Source organism: Trifolium pratense, linkage group LG5 (assembly GCF_020283565.1).
Source record: "Trifolium pratense cultivar HEN17-A07 linkage group LG5, ARS_RC_1.1, whole genome shotgun sequence".
Classification (NCBI taxonomy): domain Eukaryota; kingdom Viridiplantae; phylum Streptophyta; class Magnoliopsida; order Fabales; family Fabaceae; genus Trifolium; species Trifolium pratense.
The window spans coordinates 47,530,461-47,552,259 of NC_060063.1; the positions used below are offsets into that span (position 1 = coordinate 47,530,461).

At 34.5% G+C, this 21,799-nt stretch overlaps 2 protein-coding genes across 3 annotated transcripts; one reads left to right on the top strand and one right to left on the bottom strand.

The window, feature by feature from the left end:
* Positions 1–4,960: 4,960 nt before the first annotated feature.
* Positions 4,961–8,957, bottom strand: LOC123883547 (putative disease resistance protein RGA3). 2 transcript variants are annotated; one of them, XM_045932390.1, is made up of 3 exons: positions 8,743–8,957; positions 5,794–8,624; positions 4,961–5,338 (listed from the first exon to the last, which is right to left on the bottom strand). In XM_045932390.1, exons 1-2 carry the CDS (start codon positions 8,772–8,774, stop codon positions 5,798–5,800), a joined length of 2,859 nt encoding a protein of 952 aa, XP_045788346.1. In that variant the 5' UTR covers positions 8,775–8,957; the 3' UTR covers positions 4,961–5,338; positions 5,794–5,797. The 2 variants fall into 2 exon arrangements, with proteins under 2 accessions (XP_045788346.1, XP_045788345.1); XM_045932389.1 differs by having other exon boundaries at positions 4,961–5,341.
* Positions 8,958–13,482: 4,525 nt separating this feature from the next.
* LOC123886813 (beta-amyrin 11-oxidase-like) lies at positions 13,483–16,793 on the top strand. The gene is made up of 8 exons (XM_045936095.1): positions 13,483–13,715; positions 13,811–14,129; positions 14,446–14,709; positions 15,049–15,138; positions 15,638–15,713; positions 15,817–15,923; positions 16,196–16,317; positions 16,484–16,793. The coding sequence occupies exons 1-8, from the start codon at positions 13,483–13,485 to the stop codon at positions 16,581–16,583; spliced, it is 1,311 nt and encodes a 436-aa protein (XP_045792051.1). The 3' UTR covers positions 16,584–16,793.
* The last annotated feature ends 5,006 nt before the right edge of the window (positions 16,794–21,799 follow it).

Genomic DNA, 21,799 nt, shown 5'->3' on the forward strand with positions numbered 1-21,799 from the left:
TGGATTCAAAGTATTCACAGACCTTTTATGCATTCCCTTCTGACACGTGGTTGATCACACTGTCCATTTCACTTCCTTGTTGATCTTACATGAAACATGTCTCGAATAATGTTCTAACATTCAGTCAGACATTGTCTTCTTTTACTTGCATTGATCAACACATCTTCAAACATACTGTCTTCCTCTTGATTCGAAGTGTTCTCCTTTCACTTAGACTTAGTGACACATACCAAGACATCTGAATATCACATTTGTGACATCTCTCAATAATGAAGACTCTTGGAAAGTCCTTCCAAAAAGTCTGTAGAGAAAAAATAAATTCTCCCAGACTCAACCATTTAACCACTCGAGAGATATGTGGATAACTGATATAATTATTCAGCTTTACATGATTATAATCAACCATGCCTTGTTAATAATTTCATAATGTCACAACATGTTGTCTGGCATCATATTCTCATATGAGGCATAAGATCTCCACAAGCTTGTACAACACTCTAGACAATATATATGTACCAATGCAATCCACAGATAAACACATGACTCTACCTGTCATAAATAATCAGGGCTCCAGCTGAAGATGAAAACTCGAGCACTAAATGAAAACATGTGAGAGACTTCATGCTTTCATGTTGAAGGGCAACACCAACTCCCTCAGTAGAGTTGATTATGAGTAGATATTCTCACTTCTTGAGAATACATTCAAGCATTCTGACCTCTTCAGTTTAATAAGGACACATCTGATCAATGTCCTAGCAGAACCACACTATGTATCATGACCTTTTGAATAGGCAGGATGTCATGCATACAAGGTGTAAAGTCACTCACAAAGTCCAAAACATCTTAGTTTGCTTAAAAGCTTGACTAAGATCCTGATTATCAACCCTTTTCTAGAGTGACTTGCAACAGAAGAAAACCAAAGACAATTATCAAACCTCAGTATTTGACAATATTCTTCTGCCCTTACATTCACTAGTAGTTGTTGATACTAGTGGAATAAATAGTCATGCATTGCTAGAGCATACTATTAAAACAAGATCAGAACCTCCACATTCTGATTCACATAGTCAGAAACACGTCTTCTGACCACACAGCTTGAGCACTCCCATGCAAAGTATCTAGCACCTTCCACAGAACAGCCATCAATAAATATGATGTTACAACATCATTTGGGACACCAGCTTCTGATTTTGGAACCCAATTACATTGATTCATAAATCACCATTCAAAAGGACTCATTGTGCATAGACATCCTTCAAGAAGCTCCCAATAGAGTACCATCAATGCAGATCATCCAGGTTTTTCAAAACACCTTCTCACACAAGGTAGGACATTAGATCTGACATCATTCTTCTGCACATATATGGCACCAACAGATAACATCCACTCATGACAGTTATTCTTACAAAAAAGTCATTCCAGATTAGGTCAGTTGCTTGACCTTGTACTCCACCCTGAGTAGAACCAGCTTCCTTGGCTGAAGGAGAAGATGTTGGAGAAGATGTTTCAACATTAATTCTGACATCAATCTCAATCCCATCGGATTCATCCTGAACTATGGTCTGAAGATACCATAGTAGTCCATAACTCTTGCAAGGGGACACAGGAGAATCAACCATCAGTAGTTGATCAACCTTCAATATCAAATCATCCACACATGCAGGGACGTGCATATTTTACATCTCAAAAACTTCTTCTAATGTTCCAACCCCTTGTCTTACTTTGAGATGTTTGATGCCACTCTTCTGAACCTATAGAGGAGATTCCCTCTAACAGGTATCTGGAACACTTTGATCCAACATAATATCAGGTACCACAGATGTGACAGTACTTAGCACAACATCAGTCTTAGGGGCCAAAGATGTACCAACATTCGACACAACATCATTTTCAAAGACAGATCCTTTGAGAGACTTATCAACAAACTCACTTGTGACCTTAGTGGACACATTAAATACATCAGATGGATTTCCCTTGATTAGTGTGCACCAGACAATGGAGAGAGGGATGCAACATATACTTCCTTTCACTTCAACACAAACACACATTTGGATCAGACATGAACTAACCCGAGAGGTCAACCATATGTTGATCGTGTCCCAACAAACTTATCTAAGACATGTTTCTAGCGTAGAAACCATCTCAGACACAGATGCCTCCTCTTCCAGGTCAGGAGAAGGTTCCAAACATATGTAACCAACACACACATTTGTTTAGCACCCAAGCATCTGCCATGCCCTACTGTCATCCAACAAGATTCTGCAGAATCTGCTCGTCAGATGTTCCGTCAGATGTTCCAACATCTGGTAAGACATCAGTTCCCTTTTAACGGAACACACCAAGAAATCCTTTATCAAAGCCAATGGAGGTTAGCTTTTGGAAGCAAAAATAAATTGCTCATAACTTTCTTCAGATCCCTTTTCAACAAACTCATACATGAGTGCCTTTATGAGTGGACTTAAGATCACCCCCAAGTATCTTTGTCATCTCTAACAAAACTCTCCTCGAGCATCACCACACCAGGGCTTACATCATAGAACAGAGTGGTGCATCCTCAACAAACAAAACCACCAGGAGTTTTCCATCAGATATATATGCAGCGGAATTCAAACCACAAAACTCCTCAACAAACCTCAGGCACACTACAATAACACATGTTTGAAAATAAATCAAACCATACAGCAACTCATCACAAGATCTACACGCCTGACCAACAAAAGATAGGTCTAATACACACCCTATCATGAATAGTCCATCCTCCACTTCTAGGGACCATTCAATCAATGTGAACTTCTCTAAGTTCAAACAAATTTTTAGTATTCCTTACTTGCCCATAACCAGAAAGTATCTTCCCTAAGATCTCATCCAGAAAACAGAACAGGATGCCTGCTCTGATACCAATTGAAATTCTGGTATAGCAGAACCAGATGTTGTATAGAATGTCGAGACATCTGGTCGGACATGAATAACACGGCAAGGCATATAACATTAAAACGGATACTGAGAGATAATGTTTTATCAGATGTTCCAACATTCAATTTAAAGAGAATGACAAACTTAATGTTGTAACATCTTACGAAACATAATAAAATCAACAAGTAAATAAACTGCACAGGAAATTGATAACCCAGTTCAGCCAACCTGCCTACTCTGGGGGATACCAATCCAGGAAGGAAATCCACTAATAGATCTAGTCACTAAGACCTCCAGCAAACCCTTTGAATTTACGTCTTACACTAAGACCTCCAGCAAACCCTCGGTTTACGTCTTACACTAAGACCTCCAGCAAATCCTAGGTTTACGCCTTATGACCTCGACACTACTCATGCAACTTCTGCCTAGGAACTCCTAGACATGAGATCCCATCTCACTTCCACACAGCCAACACAACCTGTGTTGTTCATATAACGTTGAATAAAATGTGGCGACAATCACCGTGACATATTTTACTCTTGCTTAAAAGCTTCGAGTAAATCACACACAGTTAACTCCGTACTTCAAAGCTTAGGAGTAACCTTAAAACATTACAACTCAATAAAACACAGTCCTACTCAAGTATCAAATCAATACGTGAGAGGCTCACAAACATTATCTCCTTGCTTAAAAGCTTCGGAGATATTACAATACTCTACTCATTACCTAAAGGTTTCTGAGTGAGGACATAGTGACCATCTCACAACCCGAGTGGTTCACTTACACCAACTCTCCTAGAGAGTGGCTTAAAGACACGAAACCCTAAAGACTACATCTTTGATGAACAATGGTTTCGGTTCAGAAAATCTTGGCCTTGAGTCTTCTTTATATAGACAGAGTTAGCACGCTCCTGATCTTCCAAGATAAGCTTCAGAACACAGCTGGTCTTTGAGTCACGTCCAGCTAAGCAAATCAGACCTTCATAAAAACTTTCCTAAAATAGTTGATCCTCTTTAGGAAATAAACAATGTGTTGAATCATTCCATTAAGTCTTGATAAGAACATATCTTCACTGATAACGTCTTGATCAGATCAAATCTTGATATACACGTTTGTAGAGTGGATTTCCATATATAGCAGATACGTGTAATAAATGCGCGAGATTTGAGAAATCTGTCTGTCTTACCCAAACATGTTACAACATTTGGTCCAACATCTTTTGTACCTAACATGTTGAAACATTTGGTCCAACATCTTGCTTGTATATTTGTTTTAGCAAAATGAGGCCAACACACAAATATCCAACATATATATTATGAAAAAAATTTGGAGGCCTTATTTAAAGGCACAAAAATTGAGTCTGGGACTACATCCAGCTAAAAACTACAAATATACATGTGGAACAGGCTGAGATACAATGATCCAGAATACAATTTCAAAAGCTGCAGAAAATATACAGCACTCACCTCCGTTTCCATTTTAAAAGACACATTAGAGCAAATCCAAAAATCAAATCCACATTAGAGCAATTTTTAGTTGGGCACAACTTCAATTAAAATTAAAATATATTTTAAGTGCGTACACACGTATAAGGAAAAAAAAATGTTACTATAATAATTTAGTCATATCATCTAAATTATTTTATCTTTTGAATTTTTGAATTTATGTATATCTAACACATTTTATTTAGTGTTGTGCCATCCATCTAACTTTGGTTAGATATACAAATCATACAAAAAAAAACACTAGTAACTATGAGCTTGTTATCAAGGTTAAAATTTCAGAAATAGAAAAATAACAAAGATAAAACTCATGTCCATCCACCATGATCAATTTCCAAATCCACCTTCCTTTAAAAATTTGCATTCAAAATAAGAAATTATTATAACATAACATGGATTCCAACTATTCACCAATTAGAACACAACACAAGAAGATCATTCATGGAAAAGTTGTGGAACAGATCAATCAGCCTCAATTTTTTTATAAAAGTGAAAGAATTAAGACATCTCAACTACGTTGACAAGCCACTTAATAAACACTCAAATGAAATATATTAAATAAAAATAAAATAAGAAGAATACAAATGAACCTTAGGAGGACTAGACCAAAACCCAAGGTGTGAGAAACTTTCTGCCTCGTTAAAAACCTTACCAAGTAAAATCCAGTGGGATAAAACCTTGGTGAAGGGAAAAAGAGTACAGAGATAAGACATAATTTCAAACATAAACAATCAAATCAACAAAACACATACAAAAATAAACCTAACCTATTACGATTAAAATCATTCCAATAGAGCTAAACAAGTTATTCTACAAAATAAAACTAGTAGTACACATAACTTTCCATCAAATAGCCTTTCAAGCATCTCCTCCATGCATCCATTTCTTTTATTGAGCAAGCTAGCTAGCTTGTACACATAACTCTTCTACGTCCACAAAATAACTTAAAATCAGTGTCTGAAACTTCATACATAAATTGGAATATATAATTTTCTAGAGTATAAGAAAAAAATGGTATGCAAATTAGTTGCACTAAAGGTAAGAGAAGAAGAAAAAGTGGAAAGAAGATATTAACTGAATTGATTAATGATCTGTCTTTTATACATTAAAAAAAAAATTAAATGATTAATTAAATCATACAAAAATATGAATGAGAGATCCGTCCCATTTTCTATGGCCAAAAGAAATGTTTTCTGTTCCTTCCATTTTCACACATGTTAAAATAACAATTTCAAAATTTACTTTAAACTTGAAACTACAAACTAGAAAGTTTAAATAAGTGAAGAAAATAAATTGCAAGTATTAGTGGAAAAACAAAAAATTAAAAAGCATTTCAAGGTTTAAATTGCAAAAACTAAAGAATAGTATATATGGGTACCTTTCTAATTCCAATCACTTTTGATGATTATGTTTGGGATGTGTGCAATTGTAGGCCGAGTTGCACTTGTTTCTTTCTGACATTCTTCAATTAAGAGTCGACATCTAATGATTTCCAAGGTATGTAAGTTGGTAAGACGTGTCATTCCTTCAGGCAGCAATGTCAATTGATCGCAATCCTCTATCGTGATATGCTGAAGTGATGAGATTTTGCATATCCAATCTGGCAATGCCTTTATTCGGTTACAATAGTGAAATTGAATATTTCGCAATGAAGGAAGATAGTTGAAGTCTTCCTTAAACAACCAGATTTCAATTGCTTGAAATTGTTGACTTGAAAAACACACAAATTTAAGATTCTCGAGAGAAGTAAGATTTTGCCACCAATATTGTGAGACGTTTTTCAAATTAATTTGCAAGGAAAGAGGAGTGCAACTGAGTGAGCATTGTGACGGTGCTATATTTAGCGTTTCTTCCCATGTAGGAAACACCAGTTGCAATGATAATTTCTTAATGTTTGGACAAGTAGGCATGTGAGTCAACATTGGGCACTCAGAAATTTTCAGATAAGATAGACAAGGAAATTGAGGCAAGAAAAGATGATGTGATGAAGTGTTAATATCATTGAAATCATCTCCCTTCCTCTTCCATCCCACCAGGTTGTAACAGTCCCAGATATCTAATCTCTTCAAAGATGGGAAGAATGGCTCATGGGTAGGCACTTCGTAATATATGTACTCCAAATCATCAAGGTTACTTAAGTAAAGTGACTTGAGGGACAGAAGACCTTCCAAAGGTGGGAGATATTTGAAACCTTGACAAAAAGTAAGAGATATTTCAATAATATTTGTGAGAGGAGAAAGCCATTTGGAAAAATTTACACCCCTATGTTGTGGTATGCTCAATTTTCCAAATCCAACTGGTGTCTTGTCTCTGAAGGTGCATTGACATATATAAAGACGTCTCAAATTGATTAATTTTGAGACAACTTTTGTAGAAAGTACAATTTTTGGATCCAAACTCACTTCTATGGTTTGTAAACAAACAAGATTTCTTATCGACTTGTGAAATTTTTTTAGTGTACAAGTCAAAGATAATTTAAGAAATCTTAAATGATTCAATTTTTCAATTGAAACATATAGCTCAATATAAAGATCATCGCACAACTTAAAGACACGCAAGTATTTGAACCTTGAAATAAGTGAATGTTGTTTCTCTCTGTCCATAAAATCATAGACATTGGGAAAAGCCACAATCAAGGTTCGTAACCTACTAGCATCCAACGATCCTAACAAATATAATGCATCAAATTCAACCCATACATGCATAGGACTTCCTAGACATCCTTTTGCCTTATTATCCAACAAGTAACAACAATCGTCACCGGCTACTTGTTTTGCTAGATCGTGCATTAAATCGTGCATTTTAAAACCAATTAAATCACCATCTTCATTCCATTTTGGTTCTTGGAAGAATGATTTCATCAAAAAAATATTAATGAATTGATTACCAACATCTTCAATGCATTTCCCTTCCACCGGACAATCAAGATAACCATGTGCCATCCACATTTGAACCAACTCATCCTTCTCAAATTCCCAATCCTTAGGAAACAAAGAGCAATAAGCAAAACATTGTCTTTGTTGAGGCGATAAGTTATTGTAACTCAATTTTAGAACCGGCAAGATGCTATCTTTATCCTCACACAATTTCCAAAAATCACCTCGTAAGACATCATTCCATTCCTTTTCTTCACTTTTACCCTTTAATATACTTCCCAATGATCTTATTGCTAATGGAACTCCTTTGCACTTTTCTGCTATCTCCTTACCAACTGATTCAATTTTTTGATCCACTTGAATGGTATCATCCCCAAATGCAATCTTCTTTAATAAACTCCAAGATTTTTCTGGAATCAAACCACTCAAAACATATGGATCCTTTACACCCATTCTATGTGCCACTATTGTACTTCGAGTTGTCACTACAACCTTACTACCTCGAGCACCGCACATCAAGTTAGTCCTCAATTTATCCCACTTTTCAGAACTCTCATTCCAAATGTCATCTAGGACTAACAAGTATCTCTTACCATTTAAATTGTCACGAAGCATACTTTGCAAGTTGTCCAATGTTAATGTATCATCAATTTTTTCCTTAGGTAATAATGACTTCAACATGTTCTTCAAAATAGTTTTGACATCAAAGTTATCAGAGACACATACCCACATACTCTTTTCAAACAAATTTTGCACTTTTTCGTCACTATACACCAACTGAGCAAGAGTTGTCTTTCCCATACCACCAATCCCAACAATAGCAACGAAAGAGACATTTGGATCTCCATGTGACTGTCTCAACAAGCTTATAATATTCTCTTTGTCATCATCTCTTCCAATTATTTCTGATTCTTGCACATAAGAACCAGTTTCCCTCCATTCACTGTTAGTTTTCTCAACCGCACTAACATTTAGGTTTAGATTCAATCCAAACATATATTTCTCCACATCATCAAATTTTTTTTGTATTTTTTCAATCTCATGAGCCATGTCTAATTTTTTTAGAGAGTAAGGATGAAGTACCTTTTTTAGTTTGTTTCGATCCCTTTTGTTTATCATATCTTGAATAGCAAATTCATCTAGCAAGTTATCTGCAGGAATAAGCACATCTTTGAGCCTTGTTACTAAGTTTTGTTCAGCATGACTTTGCTCTTGTTTCCCGTCAAGATCAAGCAGCACAGCTTTACAAGTTTCAACATGCTCCTTAAGCCTTTCCAACTCATCCTTAAGACCATTAATCCGTGCAAATTCATGTAAGGCAGCAGATCCCAAGCTATATATATTGTAAAGAAAATTTTCAGCAAACCATATTATTATTATAATAAACAATTATGTATGATAATTTTAACCGAAAAAAGATAAAATAGATAAAAGGTTGAAAATGAAGTCACCTTTGAATGAGGCTTGAAGCAAATTCAGCCATCCTTCAACAAGAGAACACAAGGCAAGCAAGCAGATCGGAAGATTGAAAAATTTGCAGAATTTGAGAGTGGTAGAAGTAAAGTATAAAAGTATCCTTACATAATATAAGGACCGAGGGGAGGGACAAAAATATAATGAAATTCTACTTTTTCACTTTATCCTATCTACACGTTGCAACACAATTGTCCTATCTTTTGGGGAGTCCAGTCCGAGGGACTCGGGAGAAACAATGAGCTAATGTTCCAGGACCACACAAGAGAGGGAGACGTCACATCCCAACCCAAAACCATAAAGTGTTAGGTTAATGGGTCACCTCTCTTATAAATCCAACATTCTTCTTACACATAGTCGATGTGGGACTTAAACCACTTGAAACCCAACACTATCTACACGTTTCAAAAATTTCTATTAGAATTCGAAAAACCTATACTCAACCACAAAAGCTAGCTTGAGAGTTGAGGTTTGCACTACACTTTATAAAGGCTATTAATGTCATATCTCTAGCCAATGTGAGACTTCTAACACACCCCCTCACGTTCAGAACCGAACAAATCAACAACAACAGATGGTCCAAATATGTAAAGTCTCCACAACAAATGGATTTATGATAGGCTCTGATAACTCAATGAATATTATCGATAATGATGTTAATACCTAATTACATTATTTACATAATAAAATAGTATGACTACTTTGATATTTATAACCAAGTGAATATATTTAAATCTAAATCCCTTAATCATAGGGCTCAGAATAACAAACCTAAATATTTTCTCAACAAATAATAACATAATATTTTATGCATATCTTAAAAGATATTTTCTATTCTAACAAGTTGAATATCGAATTTTGGTTTAAATATCATATCATCATTTAATATTGGCAGGGCTGGCTATTAGCATGTGCAGGGTGTGCTACGTAGCCGGGCCTCAATTTTATTGGGGCCTCGACAAAAATTTATATGATAGTAGATCTATGCAAAAATATGGAAAAAAAATTGATTCACAAAAATAAAATAAGAACTCAATATTTTTTTTAACCTGTCTTTGTTAAAAAATAATTTCAAAGGCCCAACTAAAATGGCTAAGCTTCCGAACAAAAACATAAAGTGAACAAAAAAAATACAATATGAAGATTTGTTTCGATGAATTTACTTCAAAAACTGCTATAGAAGTTAAGTGTTGCGTTTACGTAGTTAAAATATATTTTGTTGTGATTAATTAAAATATGAATATTTTGTATGTTAGTTATAAGGATGACAATTTTTTATGTCATTAATGTTATTTACAATTTAAATAAAAATTATTCTTTCTAAATTTTTTACATTTTTTTTATTAAGGCTTCTATTCTTAATATTCTGAGTCGGGCCTCCAAATTGTCGGGACCGGCCCTGAATATTGGTTTATTTAAGTGAATCACTTTAAATGATTTTGTATAGAAATATGAATTATTAGTTTTTTACAAAGAAATATGAATTATTTGAGAGTTGCATAATTTTGTATTATTGACATAAAATATATATGAGGACATGAATATGGAGCACTTGTTAACTGTGTATGAAATTTAGAATGAGTTCCTTACAAAATATTCATTGGAGATACTCTAAAGAGATAAAACTACAATTAAAATTATATTTAATGTGCATTTTGTGTGAAAATATTACTAATGTGCTTTTTTCTAGGGACTTAGGTGCTTTTTTTTCTTTTTGCTAAATAACCCAATGTGAACAAATATTCGTGACCACCAAAATATTATCCACATCTATGATACTTTATTATAAAGAAGAGAAGAAGACATCAGCACATGCAAAAAGATTGAAATCAATCACTATTGTGTACTAACTTTTCAAAAAAGTAGAAATAAATGTCCACCAAACAATTGTTTCCTTTTAACTTTTAAGACTACTATGTATTGTATTGTCAAAAAAAAAGACTACTAATTATTGCACTCCATTCCTCATTATTGTTCTTCATTCTCACTTTGAATGATGTCGACTCTCAACACCATTTTTTTTAACTTCCAACAATCCATATCATTTTCTCTTTCTTCCACCTACTCATTCAATATTTATTTAATTTTTACCCTCTCCAATAGTTTTTTCATTCAACACTCTACTCCAGCACTTTCTCTACACCACCACTTTTTATTTCATATTCTTATTTAAATTTTTATTTTTATGATTACATAAAATTACAATTATCGATTAAAATTAAATTAAAATAATTAATATTTAATGATTTATCTTTTAGTTTTTTGTAATAAAAACAAAATTTATTTAAATAATTTATACGATACAAATTATCTTAACTTAATTTAAAATACAACACACAAGTAACATAATTAGTATGATACAAATAATTTAAAATGCAATGCAACACACCTGCATAATTTTGCCTGGGGCACAGAAAATTCCGTCTGGGGCGAAAAAAATGAAATTTTTTCTTTTCCTGCACACAAATTTACTTATTGTTATCGAGATTTCAAGGCATATCCGACAGTACATTTATATCCTTTATTTATTTAAAAATTATAGCAATGGACACTTTCAAAATCTTCACGACAATATGACCGTATATAATACAAGTGATGACCGTATATAATCTTCACAACAATATGACCAATATAATACAATCATTGTCCAATTACACAAGGATTAACGAAGGATCTTTAATCGTTTGGCAATGTATTCTTATTTCTGTAAAATAAAACACATCTTTTTATGGTATCAAGGGTTCAACAACGTGAAATATACTTGAGAAGAGTACTTATGAAATAAAGCACATTGTTTACTTCTTTTTCCTTGGTTAAGTTTTTATCTCAACACTAAGAATATAGTACTTGAGAGGAGTACTTATGAAATAAAACTAATTTATTAGGGTTACAATCTTAAATGTAGGGGTACCATTAACAATGTTCTGAAGAATAAAAGCCAAAACAGCATATGCTCAAGGCCAATCAACTAGGTTCGACGCCAAATAATTTTTTAAAATATGAGTAATAATTAGCTACAGTAAAAAGTATATCTACTCTTCCCTGTCATTGAGCGAATAACATGTTTTTCTTGCCAAACAGAATATATATGGCATGTGCTGAGCTATAAAGATTAAAGAGCAACAGAACTTTATATACCAAAATAATTGAAAGAATATAATACGCCTCTATAATGTATCAGGAAAATGAAAGTACACAGCCATTATTCAAAGCCAAAATAAACAAATAAAAGCCGCCTCATTGCCACTAATGTAAAGATTTAATAACAGGCTTACATCGTACTCAATGCAGAAGTCAATGATTAATCGCATCACATCTATAAGATTATTGATCAGTGCATTTTGGCACATATTTTATGACTTTGTACTTTGATATATTGGAAGCTTTTCTAGCCTAATATTAACTTTTTACCATGTTTCTAAATTTTGGGTCATAATTGAGCTATAATGTATTTCTTTGATTAATTTTCGGATTTAATTGCATATTGATCCTGCTCACTCTACAGGTCATAATTTGAGCTACGAGTATCGGATTGAAGTGTGCGAATATGCGTTAGAAAGCTACAAGAAAGAGCTACAACTTTCATGTTGAGGTCAGAACCCAGTTCGGAGCGCAAAGCAGTCAAATATTTACGTTTATGTTCCAGACTTTATGAAAATAATGTAATTTCGGGTCAAACTTATGTTTTTCGACCCGTAGCTTTTTAAGCCCAATTTTCTCTGAGTACTTAAGCAAAAACACAGCTAGGGTTTCAAAAATTCTGATTTCACGCAGAAAAATAGAAAAGAAAGGCTGCTACATTCTCATGGAGAACTAGCAACCCTAGGTTGATCCATTGGTATACGGGAACATCGTTCATGACTTCTTGAGGTTCAATTCTTAATAGTAATTCAGTTTATTTATTTATTGTCTTCTCTTATCAATTCATGCTCTTTATTTATTTATGAAACTCGAATATAGTGATGCTTAATCTCTATTTTGAGTTATATATTGTGAGACTTTTCGGATTGATTCATCGCTTGTATGACTAGTTCGAATAGGAATTGATATAGGTTTTTTCGCGCTTAGCAAAAAAGGGTTGGTCGAAATCTGTCATGATACAAACCGTGTTCTAAGTGACGCTTGTTCACTACTCATGGTTAGTTGAACACATTCTTTGCTTAATCGAATGAATTCGTATAAACTGTTTATCGCTTGTATAATCGGTCTTATAAACCAACCAAGGCATGAATATATAAACAATATTTTATGTGAACCGAGGATAGAATCATAACGAAGTTTTCCTAAAACCAATGGATTGATCGTCTTTTTATCAATTGAATTTCTAATACTCTTTCGATCTAAACAAACCCAAAACCCCATATTTAATTGTGTTATTCATTGTTCTTATTTTTACTAATTATTAAATTAGAGGTCCTTGTGAGACGACCAAGGTTAACTACCTTGTTACTACTTTTCTTAATTAAAACTTATTTTGATCACGAAACGACAGCGATCAATTATACAATTGTCAACGAAAAGAAAAATGATATACATATATACTTGAACGTTGAATGAATTGTTCGGGAAAATTCGAGTACGATTTCTGGTAGGAACAATTCTAGGTCAGCGAACTCTGAATTAGCGGACCTCCTTCCTCTTAGAATTAGAGACTTACTACCAAAAAAAACTTATGATCCAAGAAGAGTAGTGGATCCAAAGAAGGAAGAGATTCAAGAATGAAATTTCAATGGTTTTGGATGTATGCTGCCACTTTGTTGGCATGCTACATATTTGTTAACAAAGTTTTGAGGAATTTGAATGATTGGTATTATGATCTTAAGTTGAGAAAGAGACAATATCCACTTCCTCCTGGTGACATGGGATGGCCTTTAATTGGAAACCTTTGGCCCTTCTTCAAATATTTCTCATCCGGTCGCCGTGATATGTTCATCAACAACATTTTTCTCAGGTCTCTTTCATTTCTCAATCATCATGATTTTACATGCATGTATGATATTTCTTTGTTCCAATTTTTATCCTTTAAATGTGTTTGTGATGTTTCAGATATGGACGAACCGGTATCTACAAGACTCACTTGTATGGAAGTCCAAGCATCATAGTCACTACACCTGATATGTGCAAGAAAGTTCTAACTGATGAAGAGACCTTTAAGATGGGTTATCCAAAAGCCTTCATTTTAATACTAGCACCAAATAGGATATTAAGTGAACACGGACGCCTTAAAAGACTAGTCGCGGCTCCTATTGCCGGTCACAATGTGTCAGTAATGTACCTAGAGTGTATCAAAGATATTGTGATCAACAAGTTAGAAGAATTGTCTAACATGAGACGCCCTATCGAGTTCCTTAATGAGATGAGCAAAGTTTCCTTTAAACTCGTCATTCAAATTTTCATGGGCTCTTGCGATCAAGGTCTCATAAATAAAATGGGAGATTTATTTCACGTTATGAGTTGTGGCATATTCTCTATGACACCTTAAACGCACCTGGTTTTGGTTTCAACAAAGCAATCAAGGTTATTTCACGTTATTTCATTTTCTCCTCCCGATCCTTCTTATCACTAGACTTAAATGCAGTTTTGCCCTTCAAATTTCACAATTATTTGATTTAGCTCCCTAAGTTTCAGTTGTTCGATTATATGTTTGAATTTTCTATTCTCACTTTGCATGATTAATTTAGGCAGGTAAAAAGCTTGACAAAATAGTTCAATATATTATTGATGAAAGGAGAGTGAAGGCAAAAAATAGACAAATTGGGGAAAAGAATGATTTATTAGACATTCTTTTCGAAATCAAAGATAAAGGAGCTGAAAAATTCGAGGATAAGGACATTATTGACGTATTGGTATCATTTTTATTTGGTGGTCACGATTCAATTGCAGCCAGTATTATGTGGACAATTATGCATCTTACTCAAGATCCACTTTGTTTGAAAAAAGCCAAGGTATTTCAATTTTCAAGTACCACCTAACAGCTAAGAATTTGAAATTTCTTTTTATCTTATAAAATTGAATCTCACATTGATCCTTTTTTTTTTCTTCAAATTTATAGATTGGTCTCTATGTTTCAAGATTTTCTCATAGTGATCTATGTATTTTTCATATTTTACACAATGGTCTTTCAAATTTTCTCATTAGTCTTCATGTTTAATTTCTTGGATTCTCAAAAAAATTGTTCTTGATGCTTTAGTATTCTCAAGAAAGTATTGCAAACTTTACCAAAATCTAATTTTGTACTAGAGCATAAAAATTTTAATCAATCATTCTTTTTCTTTATCTCGTAGGAAGAGCAAGAAGAAATCATGAAAGCAAGACCATCATCACAAAAACGACTAAGTAATGAGGAAATTAAAAACATGGTTTATCTTTCTCAGGTAAGAAGTAGATCATAACCTATCATCTATATACTTAATTATTGTATTATTAAACTACCATATTACTATAATACATGAAGATGCATGGTTTTCATCTTTATTGTTTTGGTTATTCATATTAAGTTATGTCTTCATGAATATGGTTTTTATTTTTTATCTTACGATACATGTTAATGACTAATGAGTTTAATAAAAAAAATATTCGTATTAAAAATCACGCATTTAACTTTTTAAAAGTTAAACAGTTGTATTTTTCAATACAAAAATCTTATTTTTGGTTTCATTAACATGAACGCTTAGGAGACATGTTAGTTTAACCCTTCTTTTTGTTGTTTATATATTGATTTGTAGTTGGATTTGAAGTATCACTTGTACTCTTTATATATATATATATATATATATATATAAAGAACATTGAAAATAAAAATTAATTCAATCCAGATAAAATACAACATAAAAAAAGTGAGAAAATAATGCTAATTTTTTTTTTATCTTGTAGGTTGTTGATGAAACATTACGCTATAGATCTACCTTTTCAACTTTTCGAGAGGCAACGATTGATGTGAACATCAATGGTTTTTATTTTTATTTCTTGTCCTCTTTTTATAACTACTTCCTTTTATTAAAAAGGAATAATGAATTTAAATTATTTAATGCGTCTTCTGTTCAATGTTTTAGGTTATTTCATTCCAAAGGGATGGAAAGTGCTAGTTTGGCTAAGCGCTATGCATATGGCTCCAGAGCATTACTCAAATCCTGAAGAATATAATCCATCAAGATGGGATGTAAGTTGGATCAATTCAAAATTTACCATATCACATATCCTACTATCTATGAAGCATGGACACAGACACGTACGTCTACATTGATTATAATTTGAAAAAATTATATATTTAGATGTAATCATAAGTGTTGGTCGACACCGACACGTGACATAGTTAATCTCAAGAGTTTTTTATTTTGAATGGAAGTTAATCTCAAGAGTATTTGTGCTTCATAGCATATTAATGAAGATGATGATGAATGTTCATTAAACTTATGCGTTCATATTTTGTAGGATTATAATCCCGCAACAGGAAGCTTTCTTCCTTTCGGAATAGGTCGGCGGCTTTGTCCAGGAAGAGACTTAGCGAGATATGAAATGACCATATTTCTACATTATTTCGTCCTTAATTACCGGTTAGTATTATTTAAGTCACTATTTTTTTTTTAAATCAACATTTTAAATTAATTTATCATTCATTATACTCATACTTTACTAGTCCCTTTGAGATGATTAGTGTTATACATAACTACATATAGTAATGGAAATATTTTATATATTTATTTCTTTGAAATTTTATAGGTTGGAGTTGATAAATCCAGAATGTCCACTTACTAGTTTGCCATTTCGTAAGCCAGTAGACAACTGTCTCGCTAAGGTCATAAAGCTCTCTGATTCTTAGTTAGTTACTAAGCAAGGTCAAGATTTTGAAGTATTTGCTTGTATGGCCCTTTAGAAGACTTATAATTTCTTAGTTTGATTTGTGTATCTATTAATTAAGCATGTTAATAACAACAATGACAATAATAATTTGTCTAACAGTTGAGCATTTGACTAAAAAAAACGTTTGAATTCTAAGAATCTTCCATACGGTTGAGCATTTGATTATGGCTCGTTCGATAAAAAATATGCTACTTAAAATTAACATCTCAAAAAATGCTATAAGTTAGTTTGATAAGCTTGCTACCAAACACGTCTATTTTTATCCAATATAAATTATAAGCTAGTTTATTGGACTTACCAAATACACTCTGAAATTCTGGTATCACTAGAATGATGTTGGCTAAGATGTCCCAACAACTACTTTGTGAATAATGTTGTTTTCTATTGTTGGCACATCTTATATAACATATAAAAACTGACAGAAAATAAATAAATGACACAAGTAATTGTTAACCCAGTTCAGCCAACTGCCTACTCTGGGGGATACCAATCCAGGAAGGAAATCCACTAATAGCTCTAGTTACTAAGACCTCCAGCAAACCCTAGGATTTACGCCTTACACTAAGACCTCCAGCAAACCCCTGGTTTACGCCTTATAACCTCGACACTACTTATGCAACTTCTGCCTAGGAACTCCTAGACATGAGATCCCATCTCACTTCCACTCACACAACACAACCTGTGTTGATTATACAATGTTTGGAAAGATGTGGTGACAACTTGTCAAGACAACACTTCACTTTTGCTTAAAAGCTTCAAGTGAATCACACATGGTAAACTCCGTACTTCAAAGCTTAGGAGTACCCTTAAAATAACAAACTTACTTCTTAACTCGTGTTATAGAATCCACAAGCAAGAATTACAATCAAACAATAAAACACTCAACAAAGACTCAATAAAGACTCAATATGTGTAACTAATATTTTTCAATGAGATATATATTCTTGAGCTTGGTCTTCGTATATATAATAATCTAGCACGCTCCTCTTTCTTCATTACTGATAGGACGCTCCTTGTAGCTCATAAAAGGTGATCTGATTCTCTTTTGATCTTCATCAAGAATGTATAGAAACTTTCCAAAAGTGTTTAAGGACTTTATAGGATAATTGTGATCATGCCGTTGTACCATTAAGTCTGTCTTATCCTTAAAACTCCTGATCAGATCAGATCTCCATTACGCGTGCTTTTAAAGTGGATTTCCATATATAGCAGATGCTCTCATAAATGCGCGAGATTTCCTTGAATAAATATGATGTTGTAACATGTTTTCCAACATCTTGTTAGTATATTTGTTTTAGCGAAATTAAGCCAATTCAAATATCCAACAATCTCCCCCTTTGGCAATTTTTGGCTAAAACAATTTCAGGCCATTACCTTTGAGAGATATAAAGAGCGCAATCCTTCAAATCACCATGGTCACACAAAAGAAGGAATGTTAGAGCATCAGTTAAACAAAATTTCACATAGGTGAAAATATATGCATCAGAGGCAGCAGCAGCGGAGTTATCATCAATTAGCCTCGAGCAAAATAAAACGTGGTATCAGAGCAAAACATATATCATATGTCATATGTCATCAAAGATGTTGTGACATATGGGAGCACATCTTCTAGCACCTGTTCATCCAATCAGGGCAGCATATCCATTCAGTAGTAAACTCCCCCTGACTTCATCAGCTTGTGCATCATCTCAGGGTAATATTTTACTCCCCCTGAATACTTGCTTACTGCTACTTAAAAACATGTCACAACAAAAGACACAACAACATGTAGCAGAAACAAACAAACAATACTACTCCCCCTTTTTAGCCACAAAATGTGCCAAAACAGGAAAGTTAAGTATCCAAAGTGCAGAATTAAAAGTACAGACCATGCACTCAGAAGGTGCTAAAATCCAGGGCACAAACCACCCACAAAACCAAATAACAAAGTTCAGTAAAACATTAAAAAGATTACAAAATTATTCATCATCACTACTGTCAGAGGCTTCATCCTCATCTGTAGCAGTAGCATAACCTTCTTCCTCATCATCATTTTCTTTATCACCTGTAGCAGCCACATTTGCACTTGCTTTGACAGGCACCTCATCAGCCTCCAATCCTTCAATCATCTTCAAGAGCACTTTCTTTCTTTCCTCAAACTCAGCTTGCTGTTTATCTATCTCTTGACATTGAATTTTCAAACCAGCAATAATCTCCCTTTTTGTCATAACACCAGCTCCAGCAGCAGATGTTCCAACATGTTCAGCAACATTATGATTACCAAAAAGCTTATGATGAAAGGTAAAGCCAGATTCCCTCTTCTTAGGTGTATCAGTCACAACCTTAATTTCTGGATATTGGGCCAAGATAATTCCACATAACAAAGATGGAAATGCTATTGGCATCTTCACAGCTGTTGATCTAATATGCTTAATGGTTTGATCAAAAATAAAGGTCCCATAGTCATAGTCAACCTTGGTTCCTACAGCATATATAAATCTACCCAGGTTGGTTGCAACATTGGTTGCATGCTTAGTTGGTACCCAATTGGTTGACCCTATCCTATTGAGGATGGCATATTTGACATTCAATTTACTCGTGGGTATCAGCTTCTTTGTAGGCCAGACCTTAACCTTACCACCAGTTATCTCAGCACTCACAATATCATTAGCAACTTCTAATTCAGCCTTAGGTTCTACAGACCTACCTAAGTAATTATTTATCACAACAGGAGAAAAATTGACACATTTACCTCTGACAAAAACTTTGTGGTAGTCCTTGCTCAGTGGGTTATCACATTCTTCAGGGATGTTCACCAGAAATTCTTTCACCAGCAGCTCATAGCAGGGACTGAAGTCACAGACTGTCTTCATCAGACCAGCTTCTTTGATGTAGTCAAAGATGTCTTGACATTTTAGAGCATCTTTGTTCAGTTCCCTTTCAACAGCTAATCTTCTTTGGTAAATATAGTCCCATCTCAGTGCAAATGCAGCACGATGGAAAGATATGTTATCACAGGGGGCTTCTTCAACACCTTGAGGAGCCTTCATCACAGTAGCTTTCTTAGGATTGGCAGATGAGATGTTAGCAACATCTTCAGCAACATCATAGTCTGAGTCACTAGATGACTCCTTCTTTCTCTTCAGTGTTTCCTTCTTCTTGGCAGGAGGGGAGAGAACCTTGCTCCAACCTTTGACTGGTCCAACACCTTTTGTTTTCACTCTTGGTGCAGGAGTCTTGCTTGCAGTGGCCACAGCCTTCCCTGTACAGCTTCTCAATCTCTTTGTTATACCACCAGTTGGTTTTACAGCAGTCTTGGTGGTGACATAATCATCAACATCAACAACATCTTTCTCTTTTTCTTTCTCAGGTTCTGCAGGCTTGTCAGCTTCAATCTCTTGCTCATCTGTAGGGATGGACTGGTTGCTCTCTTCAGATTGAGTTTCCTCTTCATCAGCAGAAACTCCTTCATTAGCAATTTCAGTCTCTTCATCTGAGGTTTCAGATGTTGTGATAGTTGTCTCAACATCTTTTTCAGCAGCAACTTTCACAGGTTCTTTCTCAACAGTTTCAGCATCTTCATTCTCATTCAAGGATGTCTCAACATCTTGCATGACAACCTCTTCAGTAACAACAGGGATTGATTTTTCAGCCATCATCTCAGCAATTGTTGGTGATTCATTAGCAGTTTCCGTTTCAACCTCTGTAGGAGTGTCTTCCATCTCAGTATCAACAGGCATAGAGTTAAGATCTCTCTTTTCAGCTTCAGACCCCAATTTTTCTAGACTAGGGTTTTCACCGGTTGACACGATTGTTTCAACAACATCAGACACAGTTTTGGGGTTTACTTCAGTTGCTTTCTCAGATGTGTTAACATTCGAATCAAAAACCAAATCAGACATAGACAGAGAAAACTTAGATTTGTAATCCCTTCTTTTCCTTTTAGAACTTCCTTTACTAGATTTATTACCCAACGGAGAGATAGCATCACTTACTTTGACGATTTCTTCCTTTTTCTCAACAGATTTTTCTTTTCCTTTCTTCTCAGCGACATTTGTTTGAGCTTTGGATTTGGAAGCACGAACAGTCGTAACAGGGACGGCGTCCTTGATGATCTTCGAGGAATCGATCTTCGCCTTTGATCGAGTAGAACGACCAGACTTTGTAGTTTGGGAAGATTCAGACATGTTTGGATGAAGGTTTTTGAAGTTTGAGAAGTTGAATGGATGAGGATTGTAGTGAGAAGCAGTTGAATAGGGTTCACGATCAAAAATTAGGATTTGGGAGAAAGTGTATTGATTGCGTGTAAAGACATATTTAAGGGAAGTGTGTAATGATTTCCCTAAATTAGCGTGCATTGATTGATGGGAGAGAAAACGGTTTCCTTTTGCACGCCTCAACTGCTGTAACTGCTATGCATCTTCATGCAGGCAAATTCCCAATTTGCCCCTTAAAAATTCAAACTGATTAGCATCAAGCGCCTTTGTAAAAATGTCAGCTAGCTGTTCACTTGTACCAATGTGCTTGAGTTCCACACAATTTTCTTCAACAAGGTCTCTGATAAAATGATGCCTGATGTCTATGTGTTTGGTTCTTGAGTGTTGAACTGGATTCTTTGATATATTGATTGCACTCAAGTTGTCACAATATAATGTCATGACATCTTGGTCGACATTATATTCTTTCAGCATCTGTTTCATCCACATCAGCTGGGAACAACTGCTTCCTGCAGCTATATATTCAGCCTCTGCAGTAGACAGAGACACACAATTCTGCTTCTTGCTGAACCATGAGATTAAGTTGTCACCCAAAAAGAAGCATCCTCCTGAGGTACTCTTCCTATCATCAGCACTTCCAGCCCAATCTGCATCACAGTACCCTATCAAAGTTGAGTTCTTGGTCTGGGAATACAGAATCCCATAATCACTGGTGCCCTTTATATATTTCAGAATCCTTTTGACTTGTACAAGATGGCTCATCTTTGGCTTTGCTTGATATCTTGCACAAACACCAACAGCAAAGGTGATGTCTGGTCTACTAGCTGTAAGATACAAGAGACTGCCAATCATGCTCCTGTATAGGCTTTGGTCAACATCAATGCCATTCTCATCTTTGGTTAGCTTCAGGTGAGTAGCAGCTGGAGTTCTCTTATGTGCTGCAGTGTCCATTCCAAACTTCTTGATCATATTTTTCGCA

What these genes read in the sequence shown, in the direction of transcription:
- LOC123886813 (XM_045936095.1), top strand. Translation starts at nt 13,483, where the DNA reads ATGAAATTTCAATGGTTTTGGATGTATGCTGCCACTTTGTTGGCATGC. An exon ending in TTTGTTTGAAAAAAGCCAAG is followed by an intron (nt 14,710 to 15,048) that starts GTATTTCAATTT and finishes TTTATCTCGTAG; the next exon opens with GAAGAGCAAGAAGAAATCAT. An exon ending in GATTGATGTGAACATCAATG is followed by an intron (nt 15,714 to 15,816) that starts GTTTTTATTTTT and finishes TCAATGTTTTAG; the next exon opens with GTTATTTCATTCCAAAGGGA.
- LOC123883547 (XM_045932390.1), bottom strand. Translation starts at nt 8,774, where the DNA reads ATGGCTGAATTTGCTTCAAGCCTCATTCAAAG. An exon ending in GCTTCAAGCCTCATTCAAAG is followed by an intron (nt 8,625 to 8,742) that starts GTGACTTCATTT and finishes CAATATATATAG; the next exon opens with CTTGGGATCTGCTGCCTTAC.